The 15,167-nt window shown below is 43.0% G+C and overlaps 1 protein-coding gene across 1 annotated transcript in view; it reads right to left on the bottom strand.

Moving 5' to 3' along the window:
* The window catches only part of kcnq1.2 (potassium voltage-gated channel, KQT-like subfamily, member 1.2), a 207,503-nt gene that overhangs the window by 155,724 nt on the left and 36,612 nt on the right, over nt 1-15,167 (bottom strand). The window contains exons 8-14 of the mRNA XM_007546747.2: nt 13,811-13,921; nt 13,587-13,682; nt 12,201-12,338; nt 9,011-9,176; nt 5,507-5,533; nt 1,992-2,045; nt 1,640-1,757 (exon numbers count right to left, since the gene is read on the bottom strand). Of these exons, the coding sequence (XP_007546809.1) occupies nt 1,640-1,757; nt 1,992-2,045; nt 5,507-5,533; nt 9,011-9,176; nt 12,201-12,338; nt 13,587-13,682; nt 13,811-13,921 (710 nt within the window). The remainder of the gene's footprint in view (nt 1-1,639; nt 1,758-1,991; nt 2,046-5,506; nt 5,534-9,010; nt 9,177-12,200; nt 12,339-13,586; nt 13,683-13,810; nt 13,922-15,167) is intronic.

Below are 15,167 nucleotides of genomic sequence, written 5' to 3'. Positions count from 1 at the left end.
TATTTAAAGTTGAAATATTTTTTACATTTCAGAACAGCATTCACAGCAGGCTCTGCTAGCTACAGCGCAGCACAAAGCAAGAGAGGGGGGTGACGAGCAGCACCACACAGAGGGTGATTGACGACGCCAAGACACGCCCCCTGGCTCTGATTGGTTATCTCTAGTTAGAACTGGGAGCACTGGGAGAGCTTGATTTTTTTCAGGTTACCTGTCTCATACCATACTGTCAACACAGCGACAGTTTCAACAAATATTTAAAAAAGAAAATTAAAAACTTAACATATTTAAAGAGCTTGTGCAAACAAAGACTGCCATGAGAGTCCAAATCAGGGGACAGGAAAGGTCACAGAGTGAATTTCAGACCTGTTCAAAAAAAGTTTAAAAGTTGTCCTAACAATTAGATACACTATAATACAATATATTATACGTGTCCAGTCAGATTTATCAAACTTTTTTCAAGTTCTCTTTTTCTCCAATGTCAAATTTATCAAACATTGGATAAAAAGAGAGCAGTTGTCTATAAATCACACTTATATATATATATATATATGTATATAAATTAAACATTTACATTTGTCTTTATATTTGAAAAAAAAGCTCAATTTTTGTATGCCCGGTCTGCAGCGTTGTATTATTTCTTGAGAAAACAGTGACTGCGTAGTTGCATGCATAAATATTTTGGATGAAAAACACCTGCATGCAACTTTTCTCTACTAAAATGTGACAAATCTGCCGATTTGTGTTTGACCTGGTCCATTCGTCCCTTCGCTATTTTCATACGACAGTTTCTGTCTTTTCCTACACACCACAAAAACCAGAGATCTGCCATTGAACGTCTCCTGTCTGCCAACAACTGATCAGGGTTTGGTTGGTTATAAACAAAAAGTCTGATGGACTGGAAGCGACTTACGTCAAGGCGAGGGTCTACAGAGAATACACACAACTGTCAGTCATGCTAGCTGTGCAGACTAATCACACTAATCATGCTTTTTGCTAATATACGACACTAAACACTCCATAATTTTAAAATTTTTAATGGATCTTTAAGGAAAACGGAGCATTTCTTGTCACATTTTCTTTCCATCCATCCGTCCACAATGTTGAAGTACCGGTGTCAAAACCTCTGAAAAGATGGATGATTAAGAATGACTGAGACTTAGTCACCAAAGTAGTCAGTGCGACGACACAGGAAGCAAACCAAATCTAATTGCGCAGAGGTTCACCTAAGTGAAACCCATTTGAATGACCAGGTCAGTGGGAGGGAGGGAGAGCGAGCATCAGCATTCATTCTTGCATTCACACAGCAAACAACAATGAGTTCAGTGAGGGCATGTGACGACAAGCCATCTGTACCATAACATGTTCTACAACCCATTCACCGTTTCCCTCAAGAATGGAGGGATAATCCCCTTCACAGCCCTCTGTACCTGATATGGCCATGGCCCCTCGAGAGTCTCTTTAACCCTCAAGAGACTTCAACAAAACAGCTTCATTTAGAAAGCAGCTAAAGTGGCTCTCCTCTCTGACAAAGGAACTCCAGGCACTACGACCAGGAGGGGAATCAGACTAAAATGAATCAGATAATGGAGGTCAGCAGAGGGTGATGCTTTGGGAAGGGGGTGAACTTTTGGAGGCTTACTGGTTCTTGTTGGTGACCACTGGCAAGGGAATATCCTCACTCATGTCATCTAGGTCATCGGTTAGGCTGTTGGCGCGGGAGATGTCTATGGACGTGCTTTTATTGCCACTCCCCTTTACTGGAAGGGACAAAGACATGAGATAAAGTTACCGGTCGGATCGCAGCCAGGAAAGTGTTTACAAGGTTGAAACGGCGTCATTAGCCCGGGTGGACCAGGTGTTGGATAAAGACGACTTGTGTGCTCCGATAAATATAAATGAAATATCAAAAGGAGCCAAGATAAGTAAGCTGATGTTAGTTGTAACATAAATTGGAAAAAAAACTGGAAAAAGGCAGATGAACAGAAGGGTACCTGGGGAAGCAGGGCAGCTCAGAGTGAAAGATGACCAAGAGTGGTGAGGAGGGCCTAAAAGTGAGGGACACACAAAGGAAGAAAAGTCCATTAGAAAATAGGTCCCAAAACTTTCAAACGCATTCACACAAATTTAAGACTTTTTCACATTTTGTCACATTACAACCACCGACTTCAGTGTGTTTTACTGGGATCCTGTGACAGATCAAACATGTAGCCATATTTAATTGTGAAAGAGCAGTTAGAAATACATCTTTTTCATGTTTGTCCCCTAAAACTTTGGTCCATTCTTCTTTGAGAAACGGCACAAGCTCAGTCCAATTTGATGAAGAGTGTGAATAAGTTTTTTCACTCTCAACTGGATTTATGTCGCAGCCTTCAATAAACATCAATACTCTTCGATCTAAACAATTCAATCATTGTTGCTGTAAGTTTAGGGTCAAGGTCAATTCTGGCCACAGTGTCAAGTCTTTGGCAGTCTCTAGAAAGGTTTTCTTCCAGGATTTATCTGCATTTACCTAAATGTCATCACATGTTTGGATCAACCGTTTGGTTTCTGCTGAGGTAAAACATCCCCACACAGCATGACACTGCCACCACCTAGTTGCATCAGTGGACAGTGAGTTCAGGATGAGTGATGATTTTCCACAACATAAGAAATTATGCATGCAGGCCGAAGGGCGCAAGAAAACGTTTTCCAAATGTGTCCATGTGTTCAAGAGTTCTTCTACTGGTGAAAGAAAGCTAGTGCATCTTGTCATCATTTCATTAAAAGGGCAGTGTTAGGAGTTTTCCAGGCACACAGTGCTTCAGTTGTTAAAAAATGCCACATAAATATCAAACATGACTTGAAAGAAATTGTACTTTGACGTCTTGAAATTGGGCCTCTGTCTCTTTAAGGAACTCTTGCTCCTTCTGAAACTCCGCCTTCTGGAAGTCATCGACATGGCTCCTCTATTAACCCTCGTCTTTCTCATAATTTCATTGAGAAGTAGCTCCTTAATGAGCTCAGCAGATCCACAGTTCCACCAGCTCTTTGCTAATTGCTGCTAGCTAATCTGCAGGACCTGAGTGGAAAGTCGCAGGGAAGGGCTGAGTAGAAGCTGAGTGGGTTGGACCTGCAACTCAGAGTAGGAGCTACGCCTTGAAGGCGGAGCTACGTCCACCCAGGCGTTTTGCACAGCTGAATGGTTGCCACGGGAGATTAAAGGATTTCTCAAACGTGCATGAAAGAATCAAAGCAACACTCCAGGTACGTTTTTGATGAGGGAGTAACATTGTAACATGATGTAAAGCTAAAACAAACAAACAAACAAAAAAACAACTTAATCTTACATGGTACTGGCCCTTTAAGGCCACTTTTATGAAGCACTCAACAAAACAGCAGCTGCAGCCCCCCTCCAGAGTTAGCATTTTTTTGGCAATGTTTTATAAAAACACTTTTGAGGCCTTAGAACAGCTTGATTTATACCGAGATTAAAATATTCACAGATTCGTTTAGGTGTTTTAGGGTAAAGGAGGGCTGGATGTAAATGCACACCACACTTTTCAGATTTTTATTTGTAAAAACAAAACAAAAAAACACAAATCATTTCCTTCATCTCCTCCACAATGAATCACTGTGCGTTAGTGCAGGACAGAAGATAAGAATCACATTAGATATTCACGTTTGTGATGCGACAAAAAGTGAAAAGTTCAGGTTTATTCAGAGAAGTCCGGACCCGACACAGAGAGAGAGACAGAGAGAGAGAGAGAGAGAGAGACAGAGACAGAGACAGAGAGAGAGAGAGAGAGAGAGAGAGAGAGAAACTGCAGAGCTCCACTTCAGCACTGCAGCTGGCTGGCTGACTGGGGCGGCTAAAAACAACAGCAAAGAACAACATGTGTAGCTGGGTCTTGACCTGCAGCCAGACTGTCAGCAGAGTTTGACGTGTCTCTCCTCCAAAGCACCAAGCCTCCATTGTGATGAAGAATGGCGAGGCAAATCTGCGTCCAAGTACTGAATGACCATTCCAATTCAAGTAAAGGCCTTTCAAAGCCACTTGTATTCCATCATCCGCTTTGCCCGACAATGTCAAATGTGGAGGTGGAGACGGGCAATGAGAGCGGAAGTGGAAGCAGAGAGAATAGGTAGAATATCCAAATATAACCAGAGCTGCCTTTGAGGGACCGTTTTATGTGGTTGTGAATTTGTTTCAGAGTCTAAAAACGACAGAATGGAATTTGATAAGGGGCTGATTTGACCGTCCAGCGAAAGAGAAACACGGAGAAGAAAAACGATAAGGAGATAGAGAAACTGCACTGCGTTGAGTTATTCTCTCAGACAGGGGGAGCTGGGCTGAGCCAGACAGATAAGTGGAACAACTAAAATCAGACAATGAGCCGTTCATTTCTAACCAACGCAGCTCCACAATGGCAGCTTATCAACTCTGCATCTCCCCTCGCTCCCCATCTCTCTACCTTTCTCTGGCCTGTGTGTGCTCCGCTTCCCCCGAGGACTCGGTCCGTATCTAGCCACGCCAGTCCCGTCGCTCAGCCATTCTCTTGGCAGGGCACCCAGTAAAGAAAACAGGCCGGGTCAACTTGGGACCAGCGCTTGAGAGTGTCTCTGTTTGGCTCTGGTTTGGTCCGGTTGAGGACAAAGGCTCAGCCAGCCAGTAAGTCTAATTGAAATACAGTCTGGGCCACATTAAAGGGACAGGCTGGCTAATGATTAACACAGACGGGTTTTTAATAGCAAATAGAAGTACTTAGTGAAGTGGCTCCTTGGCCAACAATTACAAATACTTTTGCGTCACTTGTACAAGTTGCGTGTCTGTTTTGACATGACAAGAAGTAGCAGAGAGAAGACGTGAATAAGAACCTGAAGGCCGGGTTACCTAGAGCATTAGCTTGATGCAAGCAGTCACGTAAAACATGCGGTCGCCTTGCAAAACTATTCAGACCCCACAGGATTTTTTTTTTCTTTCACAAATTAAAAGGTTTTGCCTTTTACAGCAATTACAACTGCAAGCATTTTAAGGTAGGTCTCCATCAAATTTGCGCAGATGTAAACAGTGAACTGTGCAAAACTACTGGTTGGTTGCTCTCCTTGCTTCTTATTTTTATTTTTTTATCTGCCGTTTTTTTTATGGGGATAGATAAAAGAAACAAAGACACTTTAATGTCTGCATCACTGCACTGGCCTATCAGCTAAGGATCTTTTTAGAGAGTTGTGTCGTTCTTGTTCCATTTCAGACGATCATCCTTGACCCGTCTGCTGTTTTCCTCCGTCTTCACAATGTTGTGTGTTTGCTAATATTCACAAGCAAACCTCTGAGGCCTTCACAGAACATCTGGATTTATGAGACTAAACAATTTGCAATAGGAAATGTAAAGATTACGTATCGTTTCGGCGATCTTTTACATGAATTCTAACAGAATACAGTGAAGCTAAAGGGGCAGAAATACTTTTGCAAGGCACTGGGCTTTGTAGCAAACATGTCTCATTTAACGTTTGGTCGAACAGAACTCACCTGTTTTCCTGAACATCCTGGTAATCCCTGCAAAAGACGGAAATATAAGGAAGATATAACAAGGTATGAGAAAAGGTCAATCTTCTTTAAAAAAAAAAAAAAGCTAACTAACATGGAATATTTAGGACTTTTTAAAGTTTCCAGTATAAGAAAAACACAATGAACATACGAAAATCAATACAAGTCAGTGATCAGTCGCCTTCCTACTCAGTTAAATTTGTATACAATTGTTGAAAAAAATTATGTTAGTTTCCATGTACCATGTTTCAAAACTATTTGAGACTCATTGACTCATTGACACAAAGCCCAGGCTCTTCAACTCGTACTTTATAATTACAGACTGCAGGCTGCAGACTATGGCGTCGTCCCCTCAATTTGTCACGTTCGCTCCTTTACTGATGCCTGTGAACTATTTGTTACACGAACACGAGAAATGCCCCGTACATAAAGACAGGATGTTTTGTGCTGTCTAAGCGATTTGACATCTCTTGAATTTCATTGCTTCTTTCCCATGCAACTGCGCCGTCTGCTCATTTTCCAAGATCCACCCAATTAAGCGGAAAACTTAAGCTCTTCCTGGTGTTGGTAGCTGCTCCCATAGTGATGGTTTGCCTTTATGTCAGGTTTATGTCACTGCAGCTCTTTTTATGACAGCGCGCTTTGACAGGAAAACCTCGTAAACTCAGTTTATTAACCTGGAATCTGGGTCAGTTAATTTGCTTGGGATGGCTTTTAACACAGGAAGCCAAACCTCCTCCCCACACCGACGAGTCCCCGCCATCCGCCGAACATTGTCTGCATGTACATTTTAAATCATCCCGAAATTAGGCACACACAGATCAAACTGTTGATTTAATACTCTTTGATCAATCTTTGCCATGTGTGCTGTCATAAACATGTCGGCTTTGATGTGACTGCCTTGGTAAACTGTAAACGGGATTACAAGAAATTCCCACTTGTAACTTTGACAAGCTGGGATCTTAAAGTAGTCTCCATTTAAGCCTGATGAGAGTGTCTGTGGCCAGCGAAGGGTAGCGGGGTGGCGGGGGGGGGGACAGAAACCGTAAAGAGCTTGTAACTATGACCTCTAATCACCACTGAAGCAGTAATGGTTTCCATGTGGCTTAAGGGAGGCACCTGGTAGCCATCTTGGCTCTGAACGGAGGAGGACAGCGTCTCTGTTTACTGCGTGAAAATGAGGAGCCATCCCATAACAGCTCCTCCCATCATAATAACTACAGAGAGGCTCAAAGTGCTCTCCATGTCTGCTTTCCTCACTCTCCAGTGGTGAGAAACCAACTCAATCTGTTATCGTTACTCTTTTACCGCCAGCAACTCCATTTCTAAGCTTTTGTTCCGACTCCACCGAAGACGTAAACGCACAGTAGCGGCCAAAAGATTGGACACACCTACCCATTCATTCGAAATGAATAGGTGTGCGCGAGGTTTTTCAGAAAATAAGTTTGACAACACAAAAGCAAAGCGTTTCTGAAGTGCCATAAAAACATGCCATTCACAATGAGGCCGTTTTGAACACCAAATTCCCCTCAGAGCGTAACAAATGTATTTATTTTTTTTTTGCTGAGATCATGGATCCCCACGGCCGCTAAGGTAGCATGACGTCGTTTAATGTCTAAATGTGCCTTACAGAAGTACCCACTGAACTTTGTAATCACAAACTTGAACTAACAAAAAGAAGTGTAAGGTCGTGTCGTGGATGGAAAAACGTTCAAAAATGTTTGGTGCGGATTTGTGTCCAACCCCTTTAATCTGATATCCCTCAGTAAACTCCTGTGCAACCAATTGCTTTTGGAGGTTCTCCAATTAGTAAATATAGTCCACCTGTGTGTAATTTAATCTTATCACACATACAGCTGTTCACTGAAAGACTCAGAGGTTTGTTACAGGACATTTTTCAGCAGCCAGAGTTGTTTTTGGAGGTCACTATTAACCCAGACATTTTCTCCTCTTTACTGTGTCCCTTTAAAACTGTATGCACAAAAACTCTTCCATGGATGCTCCAATGCCTCCAGACAAATTAAGAAGTGTGACATAATCACTGGTTGTAGTTTTATTAATTAGAAATTAAACCAAAACAAATAAAAAAAAACTAAAAGAGGTCAACGCTGAAGCAGGGGGAGGAGGTGTCTGCTCAGCATCTCAGGATGTCATGTTCCTATGTTGGACCCACAGCAGGTGGGTCAGGAGTTCATCGCTGCTCTCTGCTGATGATCTGGTTCTGTTGGCCTCATCAGGTCGTGATCTACAGCTTTCACTGGAGCGATCAGATGATGATGAGGATCAGTGCCTCCGAATAAGAGGCCAAATGGAGAAGTTTGAGCGTTGTAAGGTTCACAAATGAGGGCAAAATGCTGGAGATCGATAGGCAGATTGCTGCAGTGTCTGCAGCGATGCAGGTGGTGTACCGGTCTGTCATGGTAAAGAGAGAACTGAGACCAAAAGCAAAGCTCTTGATTTATCGGTTGATCTACATTCCTGTGGTCACAAGTTTTGTGTAATGACCAAAAAAATGAGATTGCAGATACAGGCGCCCAAAATGAGCTTCTGCCGCAGAATGTCTGGGCCCTGGATTGGTCATCGGGGAGGGGACTCAAGAGTAGAGCCGCTGCTTCTCCATGTCGAGAGAAGCCAGTTGAGGTGGCTCAGGCATCTGGTTGGTTAGGACATCTCCTGGATGCCTCCCTGGTGAGGCGTTCTGGGTACATCCTGGGTACAGGAGACCCAGAGGAAGACCCAGGACACGCTGGAGGGACTATGTCTGTCGGTTGGCCTGGGAACGCCTCGGGATTCCCCCGGAGGAGATGGAACAAGTGGCTGGGGAGAGGGAAGTCTGGGCCTCCATACTGCCACCCTCATGACCCGACTCTGGATAAGCGGAAGTCAGTGGATGGATGGGTGGATTTTGAAAATCATGTAAGATTTTCCTTTTCATTGTTTCATTGCGCACTACTCTGCGTTGGATACAAAATCCCATCAAAATAGATGGAAGCTGGCAGCCGTAACGTGACACAATGCAATAAAGGTCGAGGGTTGCACGGAGAATACCTCTGGAAGGCACTGCATCCGTCCAGCAAAGCTTCGTTTCACCCGTTTTTAAACAGCAAAGCTAGTAGCACTGCCGTATGAGTTCCTGTTTCAAAACACTCTCCGAGAATCATTTCGAGGTGTCAAGTTTAAAAAACAAATCTCTAGTCAAGAGATCCAAAAGGACTGGGTTTAATCAAGCGGCAATAAAGTGGGATTTGGTGCTTTCATGCGTAATCTTGGCAAGTTCAAGCGCTTGGACTGATGGAAGAATTGCAATTTAAAAAAAAAAAAAAAAGGTTAGCAGGCTTCCTTTGAAACAGCTGCCAGAGTGAAAGGAGCTCAGTCAGAGCATGTTACAAATGAGCATTTGATACGAGTTTGTAGCTCAAACTGTACAGCAAAGTGATATGAGAGACTAAGGACTTTTTATGATTTTTTTTTCCAGTAGAGCATTACCTTCAGCTGTCCCCCTCGGCTCTTCGATGAAAAATGAGACGTCCTTCTTTTCCACTGAGTCGTCAATGTGGTCATAGGTGATTTGAGGGATCGACACGGCCCGCTCTGAGGCAACACCCAAAGAGCCGGTTCCTTTGGACTTCAGCCGTCTCTTGGTCCCCTTTTTCTGACAGAAAGAGGAAACATCAGGTCACAGCTGTCGTTATGATTAAACTGTAAATAGCCTATTTATCACAGCAGTGTAATAAATCCAAGAGTTAACAGTAAAAAAAAAAAAAAAAAAACAGCAGCTCCAAGATGAGGTCATGTTTGACGTTTTAATGATTTTCCCCGGCTTTCTTCTCTTATTAAAGAGACATCCACGTCATTGCAGACGCTGAACTGATCTCGCTTGTGAGCAGCAACAGATGGGTCATTAACACTCATATGAAATCTATTTCTGGTTCGAAGGTGCGTAAAATTCAAGTCAAGTAGTTTTTCACTCAAAATGATCACCAGAGCAGCTGCGAAAGGTTGACTGAGGATTAAGACGTAGAAGTTGTACGTTTCTGGAACGGTTGGCAGCGCCGTCGCCTCGCAGCAAGAAGGTCGCGGGTTCAGATCCTGAGCTGTGGATCTGGACCCGCGAGTTTCCAGGATTCTCCCTGGAAACTCCGGCTTCCTTCCACAGCCGAAAAACATGACAGATGGATGGCTGGATGGGTTTCTAGTCACCAAATTGTGCCTCACCCTTCAAGGTTTCACCCTTAGAGAATCTGTTCAGTTTTCAGCTTTTTGTCCTGAAAAACTCAACACCGTTCAATCACAAATTATTACTGCCCCCAAAATATTTTAATAGACAATCAAGAACTTCATTAGGTACCAATGTATACTTGGCTAAAAAGTCATAATGTGTAGAACAATACTGCTTAGAAAGCCCTACTACATGATTCTGTTTGCCTTGGATACTCTGTACAGGTGTAAAGCCGTAACTGGCACAGAGAAAAAGACTAAGAAATTGAAAAGTTGAGTGTCAGACAAAAGTTTTGCACTTTGAAAACTTTACAGAACCTTAAGAAACTCAAAATACTTTTATTCAAGTAATAGCGTTGATTCGAAAGCGTTGAATCCACAGCTCTTCTGTAAAATTGCAAGCTACAACTTCCCAAAAACCCTGAAAGACGCCTACGTCTCCTCTGTTGGTCGAATTATGGATATATTTCATGTAACTCTTTACATCCGGCGCTGCCATGATTTTTAATGGCTCTTCGCGTGAACATTTCTCACTTAATGGAAACACAGGAATTGCAAAATTGTGTTTTTTCCACGACAGGAGAATACTGACGACGTTTTGCGCACATTTGTAAATGAAGAGCAGGTAGTGTGTTGCATAGCAGCCGTTAATGATAAAGGCAAGAACTTTCTTTACAAGTTAAAGCTAAAAGTAATCTGATAATAAAAACACTAATAAAATGAGCACGTAGAAAACACACCTATTTATTCACAATAGTGATATGAAGGATTCTTCAATTTCGCCAATGACACCAGATAACTTTCTTTCTCCCAGCGTTTTTCTTTTTTTCTACAAATATGCAGAACATCTGACTTCTTCAACAAACAACATTATTGGAGTTTTCACTGTTTTTATTCACTTCACGCATTTTCTCCTCGTTTCACACACTACAGCCAAATCAAGGGAGAACAAGAGTACAGCAGCTGCTTGTGATGGACTGAGATGTGGTACCTGTTGAGGACAACCGAGACCAGCGAACTGACTGCCATGCTGCTTTGTGACGTGGAGATGCATCCTGGTGGAAGTGGCCATCAGAAGATGGATGCTCTGTGATCTGCAGCAACACTCAGACAGTTTGCTGCAGCCCAAAAAGTGCCAAGAAATGTCTTCCATAGTGTTACATCACCACCAGCCTGAGCCGTTACTACTTTTGTGGGGGGTTTTTTCCCGGAGTGGTGTTCTGCTGTCGTTTCCCCTTTTTCTGTAAACGCTGGTGTCCAACAGCCAGCCCACTAAAAAGCACAGTCCATTTGATTTGGATCTTTTGCAGGTGTTTGGGAAAGTGTTCGACAAGAATTTTCTCAGAATAATAACTGAACCCATTCAGCCGCTCGCCCTGGTGTAAAAAGGCCAGGCCGTGCCAGCGACAATGATTTAACACAAAGCGTTTCTTCCATTACACATCCCAGTCTTACCAAATCATGAACTCAGGCTGTGATGATATAAGTGTTGCCTGCTTAATCTCTTGTTTAGTGGAGTGAAATCATAGCTGCGTACCAGGCGACTCAGTGAGCGTGCCGTCTCCAGGCAGATCCGCGGAGCAAACAGTCAAAATTACGAAGGTGACCTTTCAACGTAGCTCCGTATTTAGATTGACTGGGCCAGACTGGGGCATTCACATGCAGTTACGCCTAAACGGACAAATGACGTCTTGAGTCATTGATGGAAATTACAAAAGAGTGGCGAACGGTTCACAAGAAAACAAAACGATAAGACGACAGTGACGCACTTTGTGAAAATTTGTGAAGAGGAAGAGAGCGAAGGAAAAGCATGATCAATAAAAGAAACAATAGAAGAGAAGAGAGAGGAGAGAGACAGCGAGTCGGCTACAGGACAATCTGGGGAAGCATCTTGAAAGACCGAGAAGAGGCAGAAGGGAGGAAAGACAGAGGAGAAAGTCACATGCCGAAACAGAAAAGAGCGGAAACAGCCTTCATTCTCTCCAATACGTGTGGGCCCAACGCGACACAAAGATTTTTTTGTCGTTGTACTACTTGACAAAGGTTTACTCCCATGAGAAAGGCGGCGGTGACATCATCTCAACTGACTGGGTTTTTGTCCGGCGAAGACAAAGGCCTCGAGTCATCCTGCTGGAGTCAAGCCTTTTGGGGTAGGAGGAGCTGCTGTGTGTGTGTGTGTGGGTATTTGTGTTTTCTGGGCATTGTGTCCCTCAGCGTGTGTGTGTGTATTAGTGGGAACTTTGCTCGCCCTTTTTATGCTTTATGGTCTCCGCACAGTACAGCTAATATTGTTGCAAAAGGTGAACGGCACAAAAAGGACAATACACATGCAATATGAGGTAACGCAACCCGGCAGCGTCTGACGTCATTCAGCTCGGTTCTGAGGAACTCGCTGGCCAAATGCATAATGTGCATTTTAACAAACAGTTCGGGTGAACTGAAGCGAGGAAGCAGTTACCGCCAGGTTCAGCTTCTTGATGCTCGGACTGCCGTTGTCTGCTTGCGCTGCGGCCACACCCTCTGGAGTCAAGACGTACATTTTCCACGTAGCAGCACAGCCGTTCGGTTTCTCCGCAGCGTAACACCTCCAGAGTGTCTGGAAAACACAGACGACAAAAAGGGAAAAAAAAATCGAACGAACGCCGCAAATCTAAACGGCCCGCTTTGGCGTTCTGGTGCAGCCACATCTCCGACGCTAATAAATACGGCGCGCGACACAATATTAAACAGCCACTGGTTTCTAGTTACAGCCAGCGCTATGCAGGTGAATCTTAGTGACTGTGTACCAATCAGATTACGATCTGTTCAGGCATCTGCTGACACACTTTTAAAGTCATTTGGCTAAAATGCCATAATATCCATTGGAGCCCTTTGATCAGTATAGGAGATAATAACCACCAGGTAAAAAACATGGGTGAGATAAGAAAGGTAGACATTGTTTATAGTATGAAAGAAAATCAATGCTTTACATATTAATGCTGGTTTAGCACTGTTCATAAATAGAGAACAACGCTTTATAAAAGCATCCCCTTTCACACAAATGCTACGATAGACAAGCAAAAAGCAGAGCGTAGTAGTCAAGCAGAAGAAAAATGGGTTTAGGGTTAACCCAAGTAGCCATTGTTCACACCTATTATATTATTTAAGCTGTAGTTTTCTCATACCATTTTTAATTTGCTGAGTTTAGAGTTGCAGTCGCTACACGGGGCATTGATTTTGATGTACTATTACAGGTGTGTCTTGTAAAATAAACATGTTTTCACCACAGCATACAATTGTTGAGGCAAGGATCCAACATGGAGCTGCCATGTTGGATCTCGAAGTCGGCATTTTGAAAAATTCTTCCACTTTTCGCCTGTATGATCTGACCTGGAGAGCGTGGGGGGCGTTTCGGTTGATTTGGCTGACAGGAAGTAGAATTACTCATAATGAAGACAAAGGAGCATAGCAAATTATAAAATTGTAAAAAGAAAAAGTCTAACTGAACACAATACGCCTTCACACTTTAATTTTTTAGTTAATTCATGGTTTTGTGTTGGTATTGGCATTTTTCTTACTGCTTAATTTGTGTTTTTAATGTTATAAAGTGTCTTTGGGTGTTTTGAAATGCATTATTATTATTATTATTATTATTATTATTATTATCACCTTCAAACTTGTTTGAATCTTCCACTTTGTGGCGAGAAGAATCAATTTCATTTTTGTCTCAGCTTTGGATTTAATTTGACTGCCGAAAAATTGTTGGTAAGAAATGACTTTGGTCAATTTTACCAGGGATACACGTCAAATAGAAACGCTTCCACTTGTTTAAGGAGAAAGCGATGCCGGTTTCCATGGCGACTACCTGGATGAGGCAGGCTGCAGCAGGGATCTGCCTGTTGAAGTGCTTCTGTCGCTGCTTCTGCTGGACCTTGAGGGCAAATCCTGAACCCAAAATCCCCTGAATGGGAAAAGTACAGTACAACTTTAATCTTCAAATATTTTGCTTTGAATTTAGAGGCTATAAGTACATCATAACACATCCAAATGCAAAACTGCACATATGGATCTAGACAAAATTGTATTTACAGCAGGGAGAGCGAAGAACGAGATAGCAAAGACGCTGAAACAGGAGGCGATGGCCTTCCCTATCCACGTCTGAGGAATTTTGTCTCCATATCCGATGGTGGTGACGGTCACCTAAGGGAAAAAATAAATAAACAATGATTTGAGATTTTCTCATATCAACCACGGTTATCCAAAACAAAAAACCCCAATCCGACTCATGAAGCTTTCATGAGAATGAAAGCTGGGTGAATTATTACACGTTTACTACAGAGGTCTCGTTTAAAATGAAACTTTAATGTCAAATAAAACAGCTATATTAAACCCCCTTTCATTTTAATTAAATGGAAACGCTATAAAACGGTCTTTCAAAGACCCTAAAACTTGATTTGGACAATAAAGAAGTTCATCGGCCATTGTCGAGTTGCCCCACAACTGTCTGAACGATTGCGGAGGCATTTGGGTTTCTTTCTTCTTCGGGGGGGGTGGGAATGAGATTCCCATCCACTAATCCTCACTGAGTGCAGGAATTTGCAGGGCTGAGGAGGGAAAACAAATAGCTCTCGCGCTCGCATGTGCGCCCCGCTCTGAAAGCCGAGCCAGTTCTGACACATTCAGAGCGCGCTCGGCTTAGCCTGGGTGTCTGTGGGGCATCGGCGGGCGAGCCACCGCTGCGCCACCGACACAAAGCGGCCGATGTAAGGTGAGATACTTTAAAGAGCTTTGAGGGTAAAAGAAACAAAGAGGGGAGGCGGGAGAGGCGGGCTGGTGTATGTTAGGGCTGGGCGGAGCTCCGGGGGGATTTAATCACTCATCCACAAATCCGATGACTAAACAATGTCCTCCTGACATAAGAGTGGAATGCTCTATTCACAAAACAGGTCCTTTCATTCAGATTGTAGAGTGTGGGGCCAAAACTGCTCCAAAGCCACACACACACACACACACACACGCGCACACACACACACGCACACACACACACACACGTCAGAGGGCTGGTTTTTAAATTATGTACAGGGCCTTACAGCGTACAGACTTTAATGTAAATATTGAGGTTTAATGTGATGCTGACAGCCGCTGCCATGGTTTCAGAGTGGGGATCCGATTCCTCCAACAGGAAAAACATAAATACATATGAGACAAATAGTCATGCCAGCTGACATGCAATTTTGCACAATTTGTTCAAAATGGAGCAGATAGAAAATTAAAAAAGAAATCTTATGTTTTGCTGCACTTCTCATCAAATTCATTCCAGTCTCCACACCAGTTAAAATCTTAAATGACTCTCAGGCCTCACACTCTGATCACTTACTGTTATTCACACATTATTCACATCCACAAGGCCCAATTTTGCCCATATTTTCCAATCAGTTCATTTTTG

The sequence above is a fragment of the Poecilia formosa genome, unplaced genomic scaffold (assembly GCF_000485575.1).
Source record: "Poecilia formosa unplaced genomic scaffold, Poecilia_formosa-5.1.2 Scaffold17, whole genome shotgun sequence".
Taxonomy (NCBI): Eukaryota; Metazoa; Chordata; class Actinopteri; order Cyprinodontiformes; family Poeciliidae; genus Poecilia; species Poecilia formosa.
This window is presented reverse-complemented; position numbering and strand designations above follow the sequence as displayed.